Source organism: Amblyomma mixtum, chromosome 6 (genome assembly GCF_055824585.1).
Source record: "Amblyomma mixtum isolate Tamu chromosome 6, ASM5582458v1, whole genome shotgun sequence".
Lineage (NCBI taxonomy): Eukaryota > Metazoa > Arthropoda > Arachnida > Ixodida > Ixodidae > Amblyomma > Amblyomma mixtum.
The window spans coordinates 121,710,405-121,734,426 of NC_143017.1; the positions used below are offsets into that span (position 1 = coordinate 121,710,405).

The following is a 24,022-nucleotide window of genomic DNA, read 5'->3' on the forward strand; positions in this document are numbered from 1 at the left end:
ACCAACGCGTGAAGTTCCTTTCAGCCAGCTCCGTGGAGGCTTTGCTTTCGCTTTATTTTGTTTTTTAGGTTTCTATGAATAAATAGTTTCATTCGCAGATAATATAGCCGCAAAATAAGCCCGCAGAAATAAAAATACGCGCGGACTATTTGCTACTACGGACTACTACGTATTACTCCGCCGATGGCAGGGCGGCAAGCCGCCACGGGACTGGGTGAAAGGCACTCCACGCGTTGGTCGACTCCGCCCACCGTACGAGGCAGAATTAAAAAAAAAAAGGGCGGGAGCCGGCCGTTAATTCGATTTAATTGGGGAAATCGGCCATACAGGGCAATAAGTCGCAGTTTCTAACAATGCTAGAAACGTGTAGATCGAGTTCCCGCGGCAAAAAGACAAGTTCAGATTCCTCTTCAGTGCACCTTTAATATTGCACCAAGCGCAGGCGTCGTTGCTATAAACCTTGCTGTCACTCAACATTCATTCTTTACTAATGCTCCACGCGAATATCGGACGTTAACTCAATATATGCGCGACTGCAGCTGCCTTTACGCCTGGCGCGAACTTAGTTCCGTATTCAAAATGAGTGTAGGGTTGAATATATCAACTAACAGGATTACGGCACATTTTGTTAGGTTTATAGGTTTAACGTCCCAAATTGGCTCAGGCTATTAGGGTCCGTAGTGGAGGGCTAAAGATAATTTATACTACCAGGGGTTCTTTAAAGTGCACTGACATCGCATAGTAGATGAAAGTTGCGGGTTCCATCCCGCCGGCGCCGATGGCATTTCAGTGAAGGCGATATGCTAGAGGCCTGTGTACTGTGCGATTTAAGTGCATGTTAGCAATCCCAGGTGGCCGAAATTATCCGGAGCTCTCCACTACGGCATCTCTTATAGCTTGAGTCGCTTTGCAACGTAAACCCTATTAACCCAAACCAAATGTGCCATAATATCATTTGATGGCCCATTCAAAGCTACACAGATTTTTCAATAAGGCAGTTGTCCGGCAACCAAGAACAACAAACCACACTATTTCTTTGTTTTGTAGCCTTTTGTGCATGAAGCGCACATAAATAGTTCAGCTCAGTAGATAAATACGCTCGCTATCACTAAAAATTGCAGGTAAGTCGAGCCAGACTCGAATGAATTTATTGTTATGCTTTCTTTTCGTGGTGGTTGGCCAATAGTGCTTCTACAGTGCGGGAGCTTAGTCAGCCTTGGCACTTAGCCCTGAATACCCGTTGTTATTGCATACCGGATTATACAAATACGTTGGAAAACTTTCTGAAAAAGAACCTTTCGTTGACAATTGTTTTTCTAGTGCAGAAACAGCGTTTTTGTGGGTTTATGCGTTTCGGTAGTTGCAAAATGTCATTGGCGATGTCCTCCGCTTTAATGACAGTCGGTGGCTTAATGATCCCGGGATGCCTCGTTAATACTTTGTTGCATTTCATAATAACATTATGGTGCGAATGTTAACTACGTGTGCGGTAGAAAGGAGCCGCATTAAGCGAAGAAAAAAAAATATTTAGTCGTCCTCCTGAGCGACGGCTTACATTTTCGATGGGCATCATCGAGTCCCCCCCTCCCCTCCCCAAAGCTTTTTCTTCTATCGTTTGATGCCTCCTGTTTCTCACCCTGTTCTCTCTACTCGCCGGTCCCGTAGGTTGGCGCTATGACATGCTACTGGGACAGACTGGACCGTGAAGGCGCTTTATGAATAATTACTTTAGTCGGTCGTGCGTCAGTGAAGAGTAATTATTTGTTGAAAGTGCATTAGGCGCCACTCTTTCAGCAGCTTATGAATCTCGCCAGTCGCTCGCTCTTGGTGAACTTGAACACGAGAAAAAATATGTTGTGTTTAAAAGAAACTTCTTGCATTAACTGACATGACATGAAGATAAGTAGTACAATGATTAAACATAAGAGCGGCAACTTACAGGCTCTCGTCTGCGATGCGTTATTCTGTGATGCGTTCGCTTTCCTTGAGAACAGAAAGCGAACCAAGAATTTAGTTAACTCTTCGTAGAAGCTGGCTTCTATTATTTTTAGCGTAATAGAGGCGGTCAAGAGAACACCGAAAGCTGTCAACCTGCTTATTTATGCGCTCAATAAAAAATAAAAGAACGAATCCTTATCCTGGTCAAATGCATAACAGTTGATTCATTGCGAATATCTACGTTTTAACGTAACTCCCTATTGCTCATTCTGACTTCCTAAAAAGAAATGACGCTATGTGCCTCTCGCGCAGCCTTCACCGCTCTTCACATGAGTGTGCATCCTTCTTGTTCCTGTTGCTTAGCTTCGAGGATAATACATCCGTGAGAGGATTCATTTTCTTGATACTAATGTCTCGGTTCTTCTTTCTTGCATTTTATGTGGTGTAAGATCCCAAATTATACTTTGCAGTTGATCAACTGCATGGTTAAATTGTAGGCTTCTGTGTTTTTTTCTGTCTGCGTACAAACAGAACCGCTTTTTTTTTCTTTTATGACCGATTTTTTGGTAATTCAAAAAAGCGGCTAGAAAAATTTGCCATTGGAAATGTTAAGCTGTTGCTAACGGTAAACTTAACGACGCATTCTGGTCCCATTTTTTTCATCCCTATTGATATTCGTTCTTTTCTTTTTAATCAAACACGACTGCTTTGCTCCATTTTCACAATGACTTGACGGATTTCTGCCCCCTCTCAGTCGCTCTCAGTTTCGTAAGATACAAACGAAACCAGGAAAAAGGGATGCAACGCGGTCGTAAATGCAGACAAAGACGAGCAAAACCACGCGCAGTTGCGAAAGGAACAAGCGATGCGGCATCCTTGGAAACTCGGCTCAGACCGCCGTTGATCTTCCACTTTTTTTTAGCATACCTATTGTTTCCTCTCGAGAGTGATCCGTTACTTCGTTCATTGTCTCATGTCTCCTCAGTTTGTGCACTTTCCTCCTTGGCCAGTACTTAAAACGTCGGTTCCGAAAACGTCGTAGCAGTTCCGCTACTTTTTACCCCGCATACCTTCTGTTAGTTCGGCAGGGCTCATTATTTCTTGTCTGCTTAGTTAGCAGTAGGTTCCGTTCTGTTGGCAACAGCTGTAGACGGGTTTTTCTGCAAGATAAATGGCACCTCTGTCCCCATTTATTGTTATACCCGTCAACGATAGTATGTATAGGCTACGGCAGCATGAAAAGCCTAAAGTGCATCGCGGGTAGAGGTCGTGACTGCTGCCGGGATCTACATCGAAAAGCCTCGTGCTCCTTGGAAAGAGGACATGCCAAACATATATTTCAAAGTAACATCTCATCTTTGAACACTATAATTTAATGACAGAATTCACGGCAGAACCTCGACGGCATTCTCCTCACTCTCAAACTCAAACCCGTGACAGGGGCATGTCCACAAGTATGAGAAGATGTGAGGTTGTGCGCGAAAATGAACGTTCAGGACACTCCCTCCTGGGCGACGTCGTCCTCTACCTGGGGACTTTAGGGAATGAGAGGCCTATAGAACTCGCCTGTGAATGTGGCCGAGAGACTCCCCAGTATTTATTTCATATTTTTTTAGATAGGGTTGCGAACAGTTACTGCTCCTTCGGTTAGCCCATTAATTGCGAGCTCGATATTGTATCCTACACGCGCCAACTCATCTTAAAAGCGCATTCTGTTTCTACTCCTCGAACATGAGCAATCGTAGATAAAAGCGCATTGAACTAGTAGACTATCACACGCATAACTATTGTGGGATTCCTAGGGGTTCATCGCATCATGTGCACTGCCTTTGTCAAAAATATATAGGTCCTTTAATTTCTTCTAGGCCATGATGTGCTCGTAATTTCCAGCGGTTTGGGGAAATTACCATCCTGGCTTTTTCCATGATTCCACGGTTGCTAGAAGCATGCTGCTACGTGTCACAGTAGAAAACCAGGAACCTGTGTCATTGTTTCCTTGTCTCCCTCTTATCGCGTTGCTCACGCCTCATTATCTGTCCTCTACATTTTTTTACAAAAGGTGTCCGTACCTGCATGACTCTTACTCGGACAATAAACTTTTCTATTCTGTCTACGTATAGAAATAGCATTTTATAGGCTGTAGAATCAGTGAAACTGGCATTGAGTATGTTCTGCCGAGCTTCGAAGGACGAAGATCCGTATTTTTCCTTCAGGCGCAACCTAGCTGTGCTCACATTTGTACAGGGTGAAACATTTCCTTCTTAGCCGGTCCAGCTCTACTGCTCCAGGCATCGTGAGGCGAACGGAGTCACGTTCGATGCAGTGAATCTTGCTTTGCTGGTTGGAATATATGGCTGTCGTCTAGGTGGCCCGGGCCATGTTTTTGAGGCAGCCGCGCCCTCTACACGCTCAGATCGGCTTAATTGCACACTCCGGGGATCCGGTTTCTATTTCTCTCTTGCTTTGAGCATGCACACGCCAGCAGAGGCTAGTGCGGGAGTACACAGAAAGAAACGAACGTTCCATGCCTCACGTTGATTAAGAGGGTCAATCAGCGGAACGCGAAACAGAACCGTGCGCCTTCGGCTCTGAATGAGGCACGAAGATGGACTTCATTAGGCGCGTAATTAGAGGCCTCTTCTGGTGTTCCTCCCGCGAAACTCCTTACACTGAGCCGCGCTTCTGTTTCTAATCACGTCAGGTTCTAATTATACGTTGTTTGTAACGAAGCTAGATGAAAAGAAATAAAAAGAAAGGAGAAAAAACGTGCACATGAGCTGCTTTTTGCGCGAGGTGGTTGGTGCTTTCTAGGTGCACTCTATTTCTTTTTTGCTGAGAATGCTTTCGATGCGCGTTGTGGTGCTAGGGTACATGTGAATGCCGCTACAGTCGGCACTTCTGCGAATAGTGTCATCAATGCGGTGTACGTCCCTTGTGGAAATAGGACCGGCCGAATTGAAATTGCCTGCGGGGCAAATGACGGAAGTATCGAGAATAATAGATTTGGTGGCACGAAGCGCGTAGTATGACCTTCTTACTTTTCCGGTTTTAAGCTGTCCGGCAGCGTTTAGAGAATTTTTAGTTTATTTATTTCGTACAGCGGACTATTGGGGACGAACAGAAGGACATTACAAGGCATGCAAACAACAACGAACAAATCAGGTACAAGCAAGTGGAAATATATTAACTTAGTGACTCCATGTGGCTGTCTGTAAACTATCGTTACAGTCCGCTCTTTTTTGAGGGTGTTGATTGGTTCAAGCCGGTGCATAGTACATTTAATATAGGCCAGGCAGCGAACAGTACTGGCGTATTGCGCATGCGCTGTGACATTTTTGCTGTTTTATTGACGTCATGACATCCCTGTTCTACCAGATTTACTAATGGAGATTGCTCTTGTATGAAGAAATATATAAAAAACTGAGATTAAGCCTGTCAAGGCATAGCTTATCTAGCAAAAAGTGGTCCCTTAGCAAGATTCGTTAGATTTTATTTTTGCATCTTGAAACCAAAAATTTAGCTCGCATGGACGAAAGACACAGGAAGAGTAGGCACTAGAGTAGACACAGAGTAGTCACCATACACAAAATTTCACAGTTAACAGATAAATGCTTTGTGCCATTTGCAATGACCAGCGCTCTTCCTTCATAGACTCGTATCTTATGCTTATTTAATCAGTATCGAGTCAACAAGATACGTGTCCTATAACAAGTATTAATAAGAAATGAGTGGTGTGCCATATTAGTATCACTAAAACAAGTGAAGACATCAACTGAGAGCAGACGAAACTGGTAGCAGCTATGGTTTACCTTCGTAAAGAAAAAATCATAAGTGGTTACTGTGATAGCTTAACGCGGCTTTTTACAGCGACAAGCTGTCCGCGGCACGGACGGCACCATGTTATCCACGTCACTCTGTTTAACGGTCAGTGTGGTTTTCGTGGGTACCAGTTAGCAGCTGAAGGTTCCGTCGATGGCCCGGGCACGGCCAAAGGGACAGCTAGTCCGGATGCTTCCCTTTTAAGCTTAGGATACTTCCGAATACATCCTGTGTTTATCTGGCTACGATATTTGGCTTGACCACAAAGTCTTACGTCTCGCTTACGGCTGCATTTTCGCGTTCCAATGCTTCTTCTCACGCTCACGAGCACACCGTGATCTGCGGATGATCCGACGATCCCGCGTCTGCGATGACGAAGGAGCTGCATTCACCGCGTGGCGTCCGCTCTGAGTCATGGTGAAACTGTGGTTGGGGACTACTGGCAGCCGTCTTGGCTCCCTATAACAGCCCCCCGGCGTAAAGTAAAAGTGCGCTGTACACGGCCGGTCAGGCAGGCACGCACACGAAGCGCATTCAGCTTTGTCCACTTGTACTATAGATCAGCCCTGCTTTTTCACTTTTAATGCTGTACAATGCAGGTACGCATAATAAAGTTGTTATGTTCGTCAGAGGTAAAACAGGGAGATCTTTCTCTCCGCCTTCCTGGAGCTGTCTCGGCTCTTTTGCTGGCTTTATGCATCATTTTGTTGAAACTCTTTCAGCCTGGCACCTTTAACAACGTTGAGGTCAAGTCTGTCACTAAACATCTCCTGTACCTCTATGTATGGGTGGTGGCTTGTAGAGTTGTACTTTAAGAGAAACAGGTGACACCAGCGATAGTAGTTCGTTTCTTTTTTATAAGGAAAACATGTTCGGCTGTTGGCAATAACGACATTGAATCAACGTATCAGTGCAGCTTAATTTTAATGTGCTGCATTAAGAGCAGCTCCCCTCAGTTTCTGCAGTTATCATTACAGAGTGCCTCCTCATTCTTCGCTTGAGGGCTAGGAAACTTGGTCTAGACTAACTGAATTTGTTAAGAGGATTATTTCGTACAGCGCGAAGTTAAGAACGATCCAAACGTGAGTCTACATTTCGGCCATAACACCGCTTACAACGCTTGCATCGAGTGGCCTTCGCACTCGAACTGTACGAGTGGGAATGCGCAGGAGGAGAACAGAAGCCTCCTAGAGTAGCCGGGCGCGTAAACAGCATTGCCAAGGCAGTTAGACACACGCAAAATCAAATGCGCACGCACGCACACACATTCAGGAACAGCGGAAGTGGAGAGAGACGTTGGCCGTACTAAAAGCTTCAGTTATCCCATGTCCAGTGCAGCTTGTCCCTTGCTAAAGCTTCGGAATGACGCTGATAACCTTGTCCCCAATCGCGACACGTACTTTGCCGGGGCTCGAAGGCGGCGAGAAAGTTTCGCGTCTCACCAAACACGCCTTGAGCTCTTCTCCCTAACGCCGACCTCCTTCTACTCTTCTCCACAACGTGCCCGCAACTTTGTCGGGTAGCGTAGCGGGCCGTTCCGAGAGCACGCCGCGGATTTAGTGAACGGCGGCAAAATCCAGCTGCACTGGCCGTAGCGTTGGGAGCGCGCTGGGCGTCAGCGGTCGTCAGGAAGGAGGCGGTCCGGTGGGAAGCAAACATCTGCGAGGGAGCTCGCCCACGCCTGGAGCAGACGTACAGCGTTGCTGAGTGCGTCGTGGCGACTCGTTGATAGCATTCTGAAAAAAGATATTAAATTTATCGTTGGCAGTTCTACTCTGCTTTCTTATCGTTAGGGTTTTGTAATTTGCTCATGATGCTGCGACAGCTGTTGATCGGTGCACCTGAAGACAAGAACAAATTGGAATCAAAGGGAATACCAATGCTAGCATTATTTTTTCTCTATGAAAGTTCGTGGCCAATGAAAGCTTGAGATTGTACATGCATTAGCAGCGAAAATATACTAAAGGCGTTTCAGAGCAGCAGCGCTTCTTATTGCCTATTTAACGTTGTATGTAAACAATACTCGATCTAGCCGGTCGGCAGGTTCCAATGTCTTCACTGCTGTAATTAGTGGTCAGAGGTTTTGTGCATTTGACTGATTCCCATGTACCAGGCTTGGTACATATAAGAGTAGGCAGAACAGTGACCAAGACACATTACAAGGCAAGAAGCTGCCATGGACTCCTCGACAAAGTGCCGATTCTGGCCATGCAGTGCAGGTGGTGCAAAGAGCCCAGACAGAAGCGTAATTAAAATTAGCAGGAACTTCAAATGCATCCCGTTGCACAGTAACTGAAGAAAACACCTTGCTGAGTGGAAGGTCCACAATGCACGATCCAGAGGGTCCTGTATTGTGCCCGTTACGGATAGCAGTGGAATGCTAGTCTCAAACGTGCCGAGAAAATGAGATCTTTTACGCAGTCTCTTAGCTCTGCATGGTACACCTTATTAACGAGCAATTTTCTGTGTCGCTTAGAAAAATAATTAAATTAACCGGTTTGATGCTTGTACAGCGTGAGGTCGGAAAGCTTATTCGAGACGCAGCTTTACGCAAGCTGACCTTTTCTTGATTTATATACTGGTTGAGGTTCCTAGTAAAGGCCAATAAACATTTGTATGCAGAAGATATTATTTACTTGGTCCTAGAAAAGCAGTAGTTTTGGCCGTTTGCACTTCCCAAAGCTATGCTTTAAACGGTGCACATGGTGGCATTGTTGTTTGGTTTTTATGACATGAACATACCCGCGATGTAGTATTGGCCAGAGCTTGGTGAAAAGGGCAGCATGACACTGCTGAAACCAGCCGGAAACGGTGAGAGAGATATTAGCCACTTCATGAGTAACTAACTATCCTGCAGTAAAATGCGGCTCGAAACATTCCACTGACTGCCTTTAATGAGCTCGGACCACTTAAGGGGCCTTTTTGTGTGGACTGCTTTTACTGAATAAGTAAAGACTGGTTAAACCAGTTTACGGCTTAGTTCAAACATTTGGCGAGAGTCATGATGTTTCTCTGTTTTCTTTCACCGTCTTCTCTCCCTTTTCTTCTTTATCTTTTTTTTATCTTCTTTACTTTTTTCTTTCCCCTCTTCTTTCTTTCTCTTCATCTTGTTCTCTCTCTTGTTCTGTCTTCTTTCGCCTTTTTACTTCTCCTTTTTCTTCTTTGTCTCGGCTTGACATCTGTCTTCTTCTTCCTTACTCTTTCTATTCTTTGTTGTCTTCTTCTGGTCGGTTTTTGCTTGGTTCGGCTCTTCGAATGGCTTGGATTGGCTTGCGAAACTCTGTAACTACAATTCCAACAGCCTTCAGTTATGCGACCATTTGTGGTTCGGTTCTAGTACCTGCCCTCGCCTAAAATGACGAAGGACGGTTTGGACCTGTTATTGCACTAATGACTTGGGATTAAAAGTTGTAGCAAGTGGGTGCTTGTAGCTCGATATATAAGTAGCTTGAAAATAGCTGCACTTGTATTCGAGTGGTAAAAATAATACGGATTATGAGGTGGCGCTGGAACTGTTCTGGACTATTAGTTTGCGGAAATGGGAGCATTCAGGTGTTTATACCAAACTACATCACTTGGGATGTTTGATAATAACAAGTAATGACAAGCTGTAATGAAAAGTTCAAAAATCTCCTGAAATGCTTTACCATTGGTCTTGCAGTTCACTTAACTTTGCACATTATTATTAATATCATTCACTATGTAGCCCTTGAAATAACTAAGAACGCCGAAGTGTGGTCTTTTTATGCGCTTACACAAAAACCTGCACCTGTTGTAGCCGGAGAAGCCACACACCTTCATCAGCTGTGTATTTTTCTTCTTTTGTAATGTGTTCTAAAAGACATTCTCGCACTGTGCGCTCTTTTTCTTTGCACAATGCTAGTGACTGAAAATGACATCAACAGCAGAGGTCTTTCTCCTTCACTCAGCAACAGCAACACTTCCTCTCCCATTTCGAAAGCAACCTTTTCCCGGCGCTTGCTTGTTTCCCCCTAACGCTGTTGACGTCGCAGCCGTAATTACGTGCCTTCCTCGTGCGCAGAACACAACACTGTCGTCGTCGCCGCTGCCTCCGGCGCGTCAACGACGACAACAACGACTTCGCGACCTCTTCTAATACGGGGGCTTGGCTCTCTCGCCGCTCTCCCTCCGTCGGGGCTTACTCGCTAAAACCCCAATTTGGGACACGCACGCGCGCGCGCTCCGTGTTCGGCGCATCACGTCCACCGAGCAGCTCGTCGCGGGCGTTGAGAACAAACACACACGCGACGCCCGCAGCCGACGCATGGCTGGACGACGCACGGCTGCCAGAATCCCCTCCACCTCCCGTCGACTGCGCGCGCAGTGATCAATATTTGACAAGATTTCCGTCCTTTCCGGCGGCGAGGACGACGTATCTGCGCTCGGCAGGCGCGGAAACCAACGGGGTGCCAACTTTTGCGGGACCGCACACGGCTGTTCGCGCAGCGGGGGGCGTCGTGCGTCTCATCGGGTGCCCGAGATTGAGGATTGGGAGAACGCGAAAATAAACAAAATAAAAAAAATGACGTTAAAAAAAACAGAAGAAAAACTCATTGCCTGTATCACACGAGGACTGCAAACGCTCGGCGAGCAGTGCCTCCTCGCCTCGTGGGACCTCGTTTTTCACGGCGGAGTTGGCGAAACGTTACGGACGTGGTTCGTGACCGACTGCGAGGCGCGGGATTAACGCGTGATTGATGTAGCCGCCTCGGTGCTCGTCAGCTTGGCCTCGGTTTGCCTGCCTGCTTGGCGGCGACCCGCTTTTCCGGCGGACTGCAGCCGCTCTACGGGCAGCGCATGCAGATCGAAGCTTTCCTCTTGGCGGGAAGACGCTGTCGGGAGGCACGACGAACGTGCAAACTTGAATGCCTTGCATGGGCACGTAGCTCAGGAAGTTCGAGCGCCTCCTCGGAGGCATTAATTAGGCTAACGAGATGGCTTTTTTTTTTCACGAGCCGTGCTTTGAGGATCGTACGCTGTCTATGCGAGTGTTTCGAGTAATCGCTCATATGACAAATCGCTGCATTTTTCTTGCTCTTGTTTCCTCGAGTAGTTAGAAGGGCTTTTGCATTCATCACTCTGCCTCTATGGAATTGACTGCCCACTTCCGGGCTGAAGCTTTAGTGTGACCTCGCTGAAAATATTGCTTCAAAGTTTTGCTGTGATTACTGCGGCTGCGCACAATTAACGTCCAAATGTTTCTACAGATCACTTCGACTTTGCAGCCCGTGAACATCTGTCGTGACATGTCGTAGGTGTCTCGGGATAGGTTAGACTATTGTATGAATTTGCGAAAGGGATACTTTAAACTGCGGATTAGCTGACCTAGCTGGATTTCAGATGTCACACAGGAGTCATTCAATTCTGCGAGGAAGACCTCTTCATTTTCAGGTCCAGGTCGGTGTAATATAACAACTATTTTAACACGTTAGCGACAGACTTCCCTTTAGATGCGAATGCCAGTGCCTGTGGAATGACAGTTCCCCAATGGTCGAAAGAGACTGTGACGTCGCTACCCTCTTTGCGAATCATGTTTGGCGTTGACGTCAGAGCTCACATGGTGGTTTGTGGGGTATGACGTCTCACCCCACAATCAACACGCAATAGAGCAATCATGACATCATTGCACAGTTCCTCATTAGTCTGCAGGGTCGTGGCGTCACTCTACCGCCATTACGTAGCGCCTTTGAAGAACGAAAAGCAACAGCGCTGAAAACAAAAGTGGTCGGGCCTGGACTTGAATCGCTGCCCCCTGGGTCATTAGCTGGGCGCGTTACCCCTCTACTACTGAGGAATGTTCGTTGTACTTGGTTAAAGGGAGGCCTCGTGTGTCTTGAGGTAAGAATGAAAGGAAAATAACACGCGTTACGCCCGAATCAGCGTGCAACGCGTCATGCAGCACTCGTTACGTCAGCAGCGGAGGGCTATCATTTGTTCTCCATGCCAACTGTTTCTGACGTCACGCAGCTACCATGGCCAGAAGCTTCGCCCCCCCCCCCCCCCTTCCTTCCCCCCCAGGGAACTCCCGCGCCCGTCGGCAGCCGGCGGAAGGGCCGAGTGGGTGGGACCGGTGGAGGAACGCCGACATTTCAGTATGCAAAAGTGACGAGAGGACAGCGAAAGGCGCGAAAACAAGGAAATTCAAATTTTAACTTCAGATAACTCAGAGTCCACAAAACGCATTTAAAAAATTTTTGCCAGAGGATATTTGTGAAGCGGCGTCCTTTAACATCACAGGCATACCGCAACATTATTGAGAGCCACTTTTATAGCCCCTTTAACGTCCCAAAACAACACAGGCTGAGGGACGCCATAGTTAAGGGCGCCGGAAATTTCGACCACCTGTGGTTTTTTAACGTGCACTGACAATGCGCAGTACACGCGGCTTTTGAATTTCGCCTGCATCGAAATTCGACCTCCGCGGTCGGGATCGAACCCGTGTCTTTTCGGGTCAGCAGCCTAGCGTCATTACCCCTGAGCCAACGCGGCGGCGGGCAGGAAAAAAGTCGTTACAAAATGCATTAGGTCCTTCAGACTGGGGGGAGCAAAAGAAAAAAAAGTAAAACATGTCTTATTGTATGTTGGCATACTGACATGTCTCACCGATTCCTGCAACAACGTTTGCTTCTTTCTTGCAGGTTGCCAGCCCGAAGTCAAGTCTGGCAAGGCAACCTTCGTCCTTCCGCTGGACAACATCTACGCTTGCGGGACGACGCGAATGCACAACAAGCTCACGGTAAGCGATGCCAACCGCCTCCTCTTCTACACGCTATGGTATTTGGCCTTGTTAAACAGTGCGGTCCAGCAAACGAGAACAAACCGAACACTTCTGAGGCCTTTGAGAATAGCGGTTAGTGATGACAGATGGCCGATTATCCAAACTCAAAGCGTTTTAGTTTGCATTAAAGTAGGCCGTTTGATCTGTTAAGGGCAAACTACGTTTCGTAAACAATGTCCAAATCTTATGCTGGTATTCGGCATCAAGGAGTGTCTCAAATTAGTCGTTGCAGTCTTGCAAAATGGATTAAAATTATTATTCCTGGTGATAAAGCCCCGAGACCGTCACTCAATTTCAAGAGTAGGCTAAATGGAGTAGAAACTCTTAAGAGTTAAATTGTTATCATTGCTAAATGTGGGTGCTTGGGGACGTACGCTTACGATGAAATTACCCGACAAAAACGGTTCCACTAGGCGGGATCCGCCGCCACCACATTCGCATTTTGAATCATGAAACGTAAACATACACGCGAAGAAAATAACGCCTTCGATAAGTACCGGTTGTGCATGACCTATGGAAGTAGGCATTTTTCCAGGGAAACAAAAACGAAATGTGATATGCGTCCAGTATATCTGGATGCTCACGATGGTCTGAAAGGCTGTTGATGACAATGTCCAGACATGAATATAAGATAAAACGACCTTCGTTATTTGGGTTCGCAAGATTTTCAAATACCTTTTGTGACTCCACGCATTCAAGACGAGAGTGTTTTTTGCTAACAGAACATCGCATTATAGAGGAATCTAAGCAGAGCTTTTGCTACCTCGTTGGCCAATGACTGGCAAATATATGGCACCAAACGTTTACGCTTGAACCATCTATACCAACAGCACAGCTGTGAAGTGTATTGGAAATTGAGACTCCTGTCGCCTACGCCCCCTTTTATTAATTCCATACAGTGGTAGATTGTAAACTCGCTTTTTTTTGTCAACAACTAAACGAACCTCTTAGAGTTTCCTTCTTACGTCAGTGCAAGCTGAGCTCTACAGAACCCCGTCAAAATAACGCACATGCTGTTCAGTGCGTTAGATATAAATTAAATGCGGAGAATCTTGTTGTCTTCTGTTTCCCTTGCATGCAAACGGCCACGAAGGAGCCATACACTCTTTAGTCAGGCCTAGAAAACAAACCATGCGATGTCTAGACACCTCCAGACGGGCGTCGCCACCATTGTGTAAACAAGCGTCCCGAGCTTCTTACTCATTTGTGCGAGCAGTTGGAGAAACGAACGAGCTTCGCTGTCATTGCGGATTGCGCGCCGCCGAGACGCAAATCCTTCTCGCAAAGCGAGTCGCCATCCGAACAGATAGGGTGGGAGACAAACGGTGCACTTTGCATGCGCCCCGGCCTCTTAGCGCTGTTGTTGTTCCTTGTACTCTGTCCCTTCTGCGGGGGCGGAGCTGTGTTTGACTTCTCGCCTGTAGAGACGCCAGACGGTTCCACATCTACTACTTGGAGCAGACGCGTTGATCAATAGCTAAGAGCTCGCTGTCTCTCCTCTTTCCCTTTACTTTTATCTCCCACCGAATTCTCGCTTCACTCCTGCAGACGCCGCCAAATGAGATTAGGCTTCTGTCCCTCTAGCTTGTCCTTGGGGGCTCCGTTAACGATCGAGGATTTGGACAGCTGCTCGCGCCTCGAGTGACATGCTGCTGCTCGATGTCTAAATGTGGGAATGGGAGAATGAAGACAGCCTACGAGACTGTGCGAGACAATGCGAGAGAGTGCGAGAGCATGTGATAGGTAACGGGATATCGGGGCGGCGCTGCTTCGTTTGGAGGGCGTGTCGGAAAAGAAACCACGGAATGGCTGATTAAGCTTCTACGCTCTCTTGCCTCACGGATATCTGAAAGACGCCCTTACACTTGCCTTTCCCAATTCCGATAGCGTGCTGAGGAAAGCTGTTTGCGTGCTGACTGCACTAGAAGTGCCGGTAGGAAATAAACGGTGAAACACTAGGGGTTTAGCTCAGCGTCTCTTACTGCCTTATTTGTTGCACAAATATTGCCACTGTGGTACAGTGAAGCGTAAACAGCCGCATCACTGAACAGTATGCGTGTTATAAAAAGATAGAGTTACGTCGAGGGAAGCAAGGTAAGGCCAGGACATAATAGGCAGCACTGGTTTCAGGAATTGTGGAAGTCAGTGTCAGGGTGGTGCTCACTGCAGTGCAGGATCGGAATTAACAGCTGCATCACTTACTGTTTCAATCAGAGCAGAGATGACACCATCGTTTACTGATGTTCACCCTGTATTGCGACAGCTGGTAAATGTTGCGAACAAAGCGGCTCCTAATATTTTCGATCCATACATGACGTTTAGAGCTTTAGACATCTCACCTTCTTCCACTCGTTGTGTACATAATCATCATGATTCGTTTCCGAATATGGGCAGATCCAACAGGTTGAAGTCTCACTCATCTCTCTAGATCGGCGTTGCAGTGTTGGTGAAAAATTCAGGAGCCCAGTTCAATCTTATTTGAATACAGCAGTGCCGATAAAGACGGCCAGGACTTCGGGGAGTGGTTTGCTGCCGTTGGCTTAAAGCACCACCCGTAACCTCCGCACCACGCTTCGACGCAGTGGGTGTGAGAAACTGTACCGTTGCGCTTGCGCCGAAACTGCAGGGCCAGTGGATCTACTACCACCGCATCATGATCGAGACGCCCGGTGAGGAGACGGAGGTGATCCTGGCTAAGTGCGTGCTTCCTGGAGGCTTCAACCAGAGCGTCACGTCGCGCGGGCGTTCCCGCCGACAGTCGCTGCCTTTCGACCTTGTCGAGCCTGAGTAAGTGATCGCAGGGACGACGGACAAAGAAAAGCCAGGAAACATTGAAGATACCTGTTAGTTAGGTTGGTATTATGATAGTACAGCTGCGAACGTCAGGAGACGACATGTCGGGGCACGTGGGGCTCTTCTCTGGTTGCATATGAACAAAAATTAACCATAACAAGCACGTGCTACCTCGAAGCACTTCTTCCTGCTCATTGAGCCAGATGACCATCACAAGCACGCTGACAAATACATTTAAAGAAATTGGTTTTGATTTTTAAAATTTTATGATTTCATTGCAAATGGGTGCGACAACACATGTATTGGGATTGTATTTATACAGCCTTCAGGCACGGCTGTTCGTTTCTTCCTGGTATTTTTAAATAATTGATTGCCAAATCAGTGCTTAAATTTTATCAGGGCATGCAGTGACACACTCTAAATAGATGTCCTTCCCTTTTGCTCACACAACCTTCCCTTCTGCCCCTTTTCAATTGGCGCTCCTGGGTGCTGATATGTGTCGCCTGCGCAGGCATCTGAACATCACGGAATACATCGAAGCCAGGGCACCCGTGCCGTACCTGGACGTGGCCATCCGGCAGAACGGCCGCGTCCTTGACACCACACTCAACGTGCAGCCCGGAACGCCGCTCGAGATGCTCGTATTCCTCGACCCCAAGAGCAGAGGTAACTTTTCTTTTGAATCCCCACCTCTTTCGTTGAGCGGTCTCCCCTGCACCATAGCTAGTGTACAGCCCTTCCACTGATGAAAGGCAACTTGATGCCGCGTAGGCAACAGAACACTGCGTCTCCCTCTAGCAGGTCTCATAACAATGAAGACAAGGAAATTAACTTTGCATTATGCAACAAATTCTAAACAAGTAATTCTTTTTTATATTCTCCTGCACTATTAACCGCAAGTTTTCCATTCGTGGATTCTGAATAGCAACGTTATGCCTTGCGGTTTCACACAGCTCCGCAGGCCGACTGCTCTGGAAGGAAATGCCTTAATGCCGTCAGAGAAGAAGTAGATTAACTTTTTTTAAATGGCCGCTGGCACTGCCTTCTACTGATACTGCTCGGCCTATTTACATTCCTGAGCAAAGTGGTGTTCTGAGCCAGTTGGTAAAGCATGTTTAAGGGAGGCGTAGCGCGAAAAAAGACAGGGACGAGAGAGACACAAGACACAGGACCAGCGCTGGTCCTGTGTCTTGTGTCTCTCTCATCCCTGTCTTTTTTCGCGCTACGCCTCCCTTAAACTATTTACATTCCCACCGTCCACTCCCCCCAAGAAAAAAGAAAATAAAAACACGCGACAGCTTGCTTGATAGGGCAAATGAGGCTGTGGGATTTCAAACCTTGGGAAGATTTCATTCAGATGTATCCGAAATTTTTGGAATAATTCGGTTCTTCACGTAAAACCAAACTATCCGTGTGGTTTAAACATCGTCTTCAATGGCGCCTTTATGCGCGCCATGATAGCTCACACTATTTTTTTTTCTTGTTTCACTCTTTTCTGCGCTCGCTTTCTTAATTTCGCAATCCGCTGTGGTGCCCTTACGGCCGCGTACAATTTAGCCGTTACATGGTTAAGAACACGCTAATAGCCCCTCCACTCGCACTGCGTGTCAGCATGCCGATCCCGGCGTAAGAATTCTCTCCGAGAAATTAGCTAATTAAGGGCTGATTCATCCCTGTCCCGCCTTCGCCGCGTGCCCCAAAATGAGGCTGCGAGACGTCTTCCCGGTTCGTCGCCGCACATAATACGCTTTTGATATTTCGAAATAATTGCTCGCTTGCGCTAGCATGTTGAGTAGCGCGTAAATTAACTGCTTTAACTATCCATTCCTTCCAAGCGCAGTGAAAGACTCGAAAGGTACTCGAAGTATTAGAGCCATGTTCACAATTGTTTGAATCTCATTTTTAGTGCTACATGCAGAAATCTTGTTTATTTGTTTGTTTTGAAGGCGCTTATTTAATTTCTTTTTTTTGGCGTTTCATTGATGTGTTTATGTGTATGGCAGTATGCACGGCGGTAGGCTGCTCATTTTTGTCATTACATTTCAAGATTTAGAAATTAGAGTGGCTACAACTTGTGCTCTATTTTTCTGCTGACTTACGCAAGGCTTATTAGAGCGATTTAGCATTGCGCGATTAGTGGCCGCTGCCACGATCCGCCTCCCATGAGCCGGTTGTGCGCACGCGCTGTTTGGTTCCGATGAGAGAGAGACAGCACTTTATTTGGCAACTTCGTGTTAGTCGCCGAGAATGAAACGAGCTTGTTTCACCAAAGACAGTCTATCCTCAAACTGGTTCGAGATCAACCAGGCACTCCTGGAGCGTGGAGGCGGCACGCGGTACGCGCTGTGCTAAAATTTTCTATAACCTATATTTCCCACTCTGCTAAACATTTTTTTTAGTGTGATTAGAGTATTTATAAAAATGACAATGCGTAAACGTAAGCCTGTTGTTTCTCTTGGATTGCTCTCCTTCTCAAGCAATGCATTGCTCTGCAGGCACGTACGGCATCCTGACCAGCTATCTGAAGGTCACGGACAGTGCCAACAAGCAAGAAGAAGTGATCGTTATGAACGGGTAAGGGCTACTGCCAACTGGCTGACTGCAGATCAATATAAAAAGTCTCTACATCGGGGTCACTCCATATTTAGAGACACGATGTGCATCACTGAATTTGTAGGTCAGCAGTGTTCTGCGCACTGCACTGCATTGTATTGCGCACAAAGCTAGGTAACAGCCGCCTGCAATGCAAAAGGTTATGGATCACGGATTTGCAAAAAAAAAGAAAACAAGCAAATTTTTGCCATTTTGCTGGACATCGGGGAGCTGAAAAGTACACTAAACCTCTGTTAATTACACAGATTGGTGGAGGCCGCACGTTTCAAATCTACGAGGGGTACATTGGTTGGATGAACACAAATTTCTTGGTGCCTCCCATGTTCCATCAACGTTTGCAATGTAGTGCAGAAGGACGTAACATAACCGATGATTTGCTGTTTTGTGTCCGTGGTATCGCTTCTCCACAATTTTTTTTCTGATTTCTCCGGCCGTGAATGATTCATAACTGGTGGCGGGGCTGCAGTTTCCGAAGAAGAACGGCTGAATGTGTGCTTGGTATTCCTTCATAACTTTTTTTTTAAAACAGCGGTTCTTAACCAGGACAGAGAACGAAAGGGGACACACGCACGGCACTAAGCAATTGGGTTCGGAACTTGATCATGAGAGAGAGTACGCGGTCTGTGCTTTACCTCTGCCTTGTTCTTCTCTTCCCTTCTCTTCCCTCAGATGCTCCATCGATCCATACATCTTTGGCAACTTTGAGACTCTCGACGGCGGGGACACGCTTTCGGCTAAGTTCAGGGCATTCAAATTTCCAGAGTCAAACTATGTGCTCTTCGTCGGAACCGTCAACGTGTGCATCAAGGAGTGCAAAGGCGTAAGGCTGCTCTCCCTGCCTCTTCTCTTCCTTGCTTTCCGTTATAGCACTGCGTAGCACACTCGAAAGGGTACTGTTTTTGTCTGTGTGCATATGTGTTTTTGTCTGTCTGCCTTTCGGTGTATGTTTTTTTTTCGAAGTGCCTGACACACTATCTCATATTACGAGAAGCTTAGAGGAAAAAAGGCATTTTTCTTATTTCTTTTTTGTTGCAAACATTTCGCCGGAAGATATGAAACATACTGCGCAACCATTGGTTGCCTAGGCTTTAGATTTTTATTGCCAGCTCTAGTTTTATTGTCTTTAAAAAAAAAAAAAACAAAGCATTTTATCACAGTGCAGCTTTCAGCCTTGAACGAGAGCTATGTATATGAGTAGACGGTTCATCACCAGTTTAGAATATAGACATGGATGACTGTTTATGAATTTCACTCTGTTTGGAGCGACGGCTGGCGCTTGTTGTTTCTTCGTGATTACTAGTCACGTCAGCTTCGTTACGTGGACAGGCTTGTGGTCGCACATTCTCTTATCGCTGAATATCGTCATACTGCGAGGGTTCCGTTATCTTATGGTCCAAAACTTTTCATTTGCTCGTCTATGGAACATACATTAGCGCACTTCGGTTATTTGTGCTCGCCTTTTTTTCCGCCAGGTGCCATGCGGAAATGACCAGTACGGCTATGGCCGTAGGAGGCGCTCCATCCCGCCTGAGATTCCGAACGACCCGAACAAGGTGTTCGAAGTAGAACTCACCACTTTCCTCAAGGTCCAGTACAGAGACGACCTGTTCACACTCAAGAAAGGTGAGCCTATTCTCCATGCTTCTTACTGATGCGCCATTTCTCTCACGGTTGCTTTCACTCTTTCTTCTCTCTCTCTGTCCTGTTCTCGAGCTTACTGCCTCTTGAATTTCGCCTCCATCGACATTCCACCGCGGCGGCCGGGATGGTAACCGCGTCTTTCGGGTTAACAGCCGAGCGCCATAACGACTGAGCCCCCGCGGCGGCTCCAACTGCGTGGTTTTAATGGAAAGCTTATAAGTTACGATGGAAAGCTTGAGACATGTTTCCAGAATGCAGGAAGGATATATGTACGTGTTTCACCATAGTCGTCACTGGCCTCTGTGAGAAGGTAGTTTGAAGCTTGAAATTTAGCACCGTGAAATGACGTGACGCTTGCATACGTAAGGTGCCCCAAAAGTAATACGGAGCATGCGAGCGGTGGCAGAAATTGAAAAAACTGCATGCCAGCGCGCTCTATCAGCAGATGCGCGGTAAAGGACTAAGGGGCGTCGGCACATCCGTCTGACCCATCTCGATAACTTGATGCTCGCGTTATCGCCTCAACGAGCGAAGCTGAGCTGCTACCATCCCTGCCCGCCAGGGGCGCTTTCAATACCTCATGGTTTGCTGTTCGTCCGGGCCGTGAAGAAATGTTTGCCATCGGCACCGTGCGCTTTACGCTTCGTCAGGTCCCACATTATCTCTGTCTGTGGAGCAGCCGAAGTCTGTGATGCAAATGGCGGCGAGTTTGTGCTCTGACGAGTATAAGCACTCGAGCAACGTTTCGGCTAATGCGGTGAAAAATTTGCTTCGCTCTAGGGAACGCATGACAAACAAAAAAACAAAAACAGTAGCATGCATGTGCTGTCTTTGATAAAAATATGTGCTTAACGGCATAGCAAGTGGGCTAATAATTCAAGACCATTTTCTTCCACACAAATTCACTTTCTTACACTGGACAACCTTCGAGAGCAACCCGGATACGTAGACTCATTATACGAGTCCCTTCATCGACGCATGGTCGATGTCATTAACGTGAGCGGGAGCTTTACCCGTCATTAAACTTTGAGTTTGCATGAAAAGTGCCTTTGGAAGTTGTTTTTTTTTAATCGCCTCCACCCTGTTGTCATTTTCTTCTTTGCATGTTTGTAAAATATAGCCGATAGGGGACGACTAAATGAGAGACACGCACGTTTTTTGTTTCTCTTTTTTCCTCCACTCAAAGAAAGCAGATTTGTGCCAACGGAAGTGATCTTTACTTAGTTCAGTTGCGCACAAACTCGACGAACACATCACGAGCTTGTTCATCACGATAAAAGCAGCGCGAACTTCATGACGAACGCAGAAAGGGAAGACGATCAGAGTAAGACGTTCCATGATTATATCAGCGTCTGTGTCTCGTCTTTCCTTTCTGCGTCCTTCGTGAAGTTTCCTCTGCTTTCCTTGTCACAAACTGGCCGCGAAGCGAAGAGCGACCCACGGCGGTCCCGCAGTCTGAAAATGGTGGCATTCCTGAAAAAGAAAAAAGTGCAACCTGCCGAACGCCACTTTCTACACGGCGCGGACAAACAAGAAACGCTTGCATGATGCATTGAAAGTGCCCCTGGCGAGCACTGATGGTAGCAGCTCAACTTCGCTCGTGGCGGCGATAACGCGAGCATCAAGTTATCGAGATGGGTCAGCCGGATGTGCCGACGCCCCTTCGCTCTTTGCCGGGCATCTGCTGATAGAGCGCGCTGACATGCAGTTTTTTCCATTTCGGCCACCGCTTGCGTGCTCCGTATTACTTTTGGGGCACCTGTACATAGCATTCCATACTTACGCCCACTTCGGCTCAGATTGTGTTGTGTTCCTTTTACCTTGCTTAAGCGAAGATGGAATACCGGGATCTCGAGCTTCGGAGTGCGTTCCTATAGCCACTAATTACAAGAATGAAAACCCCAGGCTTTGCTTGTTTACATAAAGCGACTGATGAAAGATCCTAGAATTTAGGTATGTCATGAAGAAACAAAAAATAATTTATAGATATTTCCATCTGGACCACTACAATGAGGTCAATTTTAGGTTTCCTGCAGCTTCGTCATCGCGAAACTCAAATAAAAAGAAGGTCTTCTGGGCAGTATTCAGGAGAGAGAGAAAAGGAAGGAACAAGGCAGTGAGGTCAAAGCAGAAAAGCCATCAGCTTGATCTTCACTTTGAGGCAAGAGGCCGGCGGAAGGAGACAAAGAAAAGATGTGGGGAGCATGTATGCGCGATGCATTAAGCCTCATAGTTAAGGCCGCTCAGACAGGCCAATCGCCTTGAGGGAAATGGGAAGCCTCTTATAAACCTCGTGAGCTTACAAGTTGTTAGGTATGCTTTGAAGTATCCCATTCTTTCGATAAATGGCCAGTTGCCAGGTGCGCCTTTATAGTCGCAAGTGGCCGTCTCTCTGTGCACTATCTGGACAAGATAGTTACAACTGTTGATGCTCTGTTCGCAACTGCATGCACAGCTTGTAGCATTGCTCAATAAGGGTAGGATGAAAAAAATGGTACAATTGTAATGAATAGCAGCGGAGGCTTCGAAGGTGGTTGCATCCCATAGCATTGGCAAATCCCGCCCCGATAGTTGAATTCTTCAGGCAGAGAAATGGCTTGAGCAATTGAATCAACCCTCGGCCCTAGTCATTAAATAGAAGCATATATTAATTTGGGGGTACTTTTGTTTGTGACGGTAATCGTCACGACCTCTATGTGATGTTATGATCAATTTGCGCGTCATTGTTGTAGCCTTGGCAGCACACTACTCATAGCAGTCGCTGATTATAGTTTTCTCTGAATTTGCAGCTGGTGTTAAGGGCGTCACCCCACTCGAATTACTAACACTCAGCGTTGCTAACATTCGGAGCTTTCTTACTGATGTCGCTTTGGGCAATGATCGCGACAAAGCTTTGGATCAAGCTTTGCATGCGTGCGAATAGCTACGACACCAACTACTTCTCTTTTTCATGTCTATGGATGACCTCCCTTGCTCATTGGCGTCTTCCTTTCGGACTGTTCAGTTGCCCGTAATTGGCTGGTATCTTGTGACCACTCGGAGATTGATCTGGGAAGTGCTAACATTTCAAAATAAAACCTCTTTGGAACAGCCTAAGTTAGAGCCAGGCGCTTGTAAACGACAATGCGAACACAATGAAAGTGTCTCATAATAAAAGGAAAAAATAGAACATGTTTCGGTTTTTCGGATCTATGTAGAACGCTCTCAAGGGACCACCTGAACAGGACGTAAAGAAAAACGGAAGTAGGTGATCATGTTCGCTTTGAACAGAGTGTAAGCAGCTCGGCGTGCTTGGCGTTTGCAGGGTCCATATCGGGAGAGTTCGATGCGCGGACCGCCAACCAGCTGCCTCTGAAGCAGGCCCTACCCGTGGACGGGGACACGTCTTTCCTGGACCGCTCCGCCGCCGGCTTGGCTGTCGCGGGACGCGGCTGCTGCACGCTTCTGCTTGGCCTGCTTGTTGTGGCCGCTTTCTCCACGCTCAGGCTTTTCTTCTGAACGCCCCCATCTGTCGCCAAAGCTGCGTCTCGAGCCACCAATCTCTCCTTCGTCGATTCCGGGAGCATGAAAAAAAATCACATTCACAAACACGCTCATATTCCGGCCACCCTCGATTGAAACCACGAGGCTTGTTTGATGTTTGCCATGGGTTTGTTCTGTAAAAAAAAAACAAAAAAAAAACAAAGGCGCAGGCGCTGGTACGGATGGCTCAAGGGGTGGTGCTGAATGAGCTAGATACAGGTTACGAGTTTTTTTCAGGGTCGATTTGGGATTGCTGAGGAGAAACTTTAGCTCGGGTGTCATTTGTTCAGCACTTGAGAACAGAAGAATGTTTCTGTCGGCCACAGAGCAGCCTGCTTTTCAAGTTAAAATCTAGTTAAAATCTTGTGCTGGCTGGCAGTGGAATGTTTGGGGAGGCTCAACAATTTTTAGGAACTTGATAGATCTTTGCAAAGGTAACCACTGAAAACAATTCATTCCCAAATTTCTACTTCCGCAGCAGAAGTTGATTTGATCATGTTTTAAGAACAATGACTAAAGCATTTAAGTTTCTTGAGATTGAGATTATTATTTTCATTTTTTTCGCAACATTTACTAAAAAAAAAACGGTGCCAAGCTACTCTAACCGATGTAGCAATTTTACAACTTTAAATGCAAAAAAACATTCCCAATGAAACTTCTGCATACAGCAGCTGCTATGTTTCAACTTAAGAGAAGAAAGAGAAGATATGAATTATGTGGTTTGATTGCATTTGATTTCGATTTGATTTTGCATGCATATTACTTTGTTTATTGCTATAAAAACAAACAGGTAGGCAAATAAACAAGGAAACGTTATTGCACAGTTTTTAGCATTTGTTTCTGTCTTCTAACTGAATAAAATAAACAAAGTTAAGCCCGAGCTAAAGCTCCTTCTTA

At 46.6% G+C, this 24,022-nt stretch overlaps 1 protein-coding gene across 1 annotated transcript in view; it reads left to right on the forward strand.

Annotated features, from left to right (window-relative positions):
* Positions 1–23,672, forward strand: part of qsm (Zona pelucida superfamily protein qsm) — a 241,413-nt gene extending 217,741 nt beyond the window's left edge. The window contains exons 3-9 of the mRNA XM_089549006.1: positions 12,417–12,514; positions 15,183–15,343; positions 15,861–16,015; positions 17,845–17,923; positions 18,632–18,782; positions 19,435–19,585; positions 22,908–23,672. Of these exons, the coding sequence (XP_089405132.1) occupies positions 12,417–12,514; positions 15,183–15,343; positions 15,861–16,015; positions 17,845–17,923; positions 18,632–18,782; positions 19,435–19,585; positions 22,908–23,101 (989 nt within the window). The 3' untranslated portion in view covers positions 23,102–23,672. The remainder of the gene's footprint in view (positions 1–12,416; positions 12,515–15,182; positions 15,344–15,860; positions 16,016–17,844; positions 17,924–18,631; positions 18,783–19,434; positions 19,586–22,907) is intronic.
* Positions 23,673–24,022: the final 350 nt, after the last annotated feature.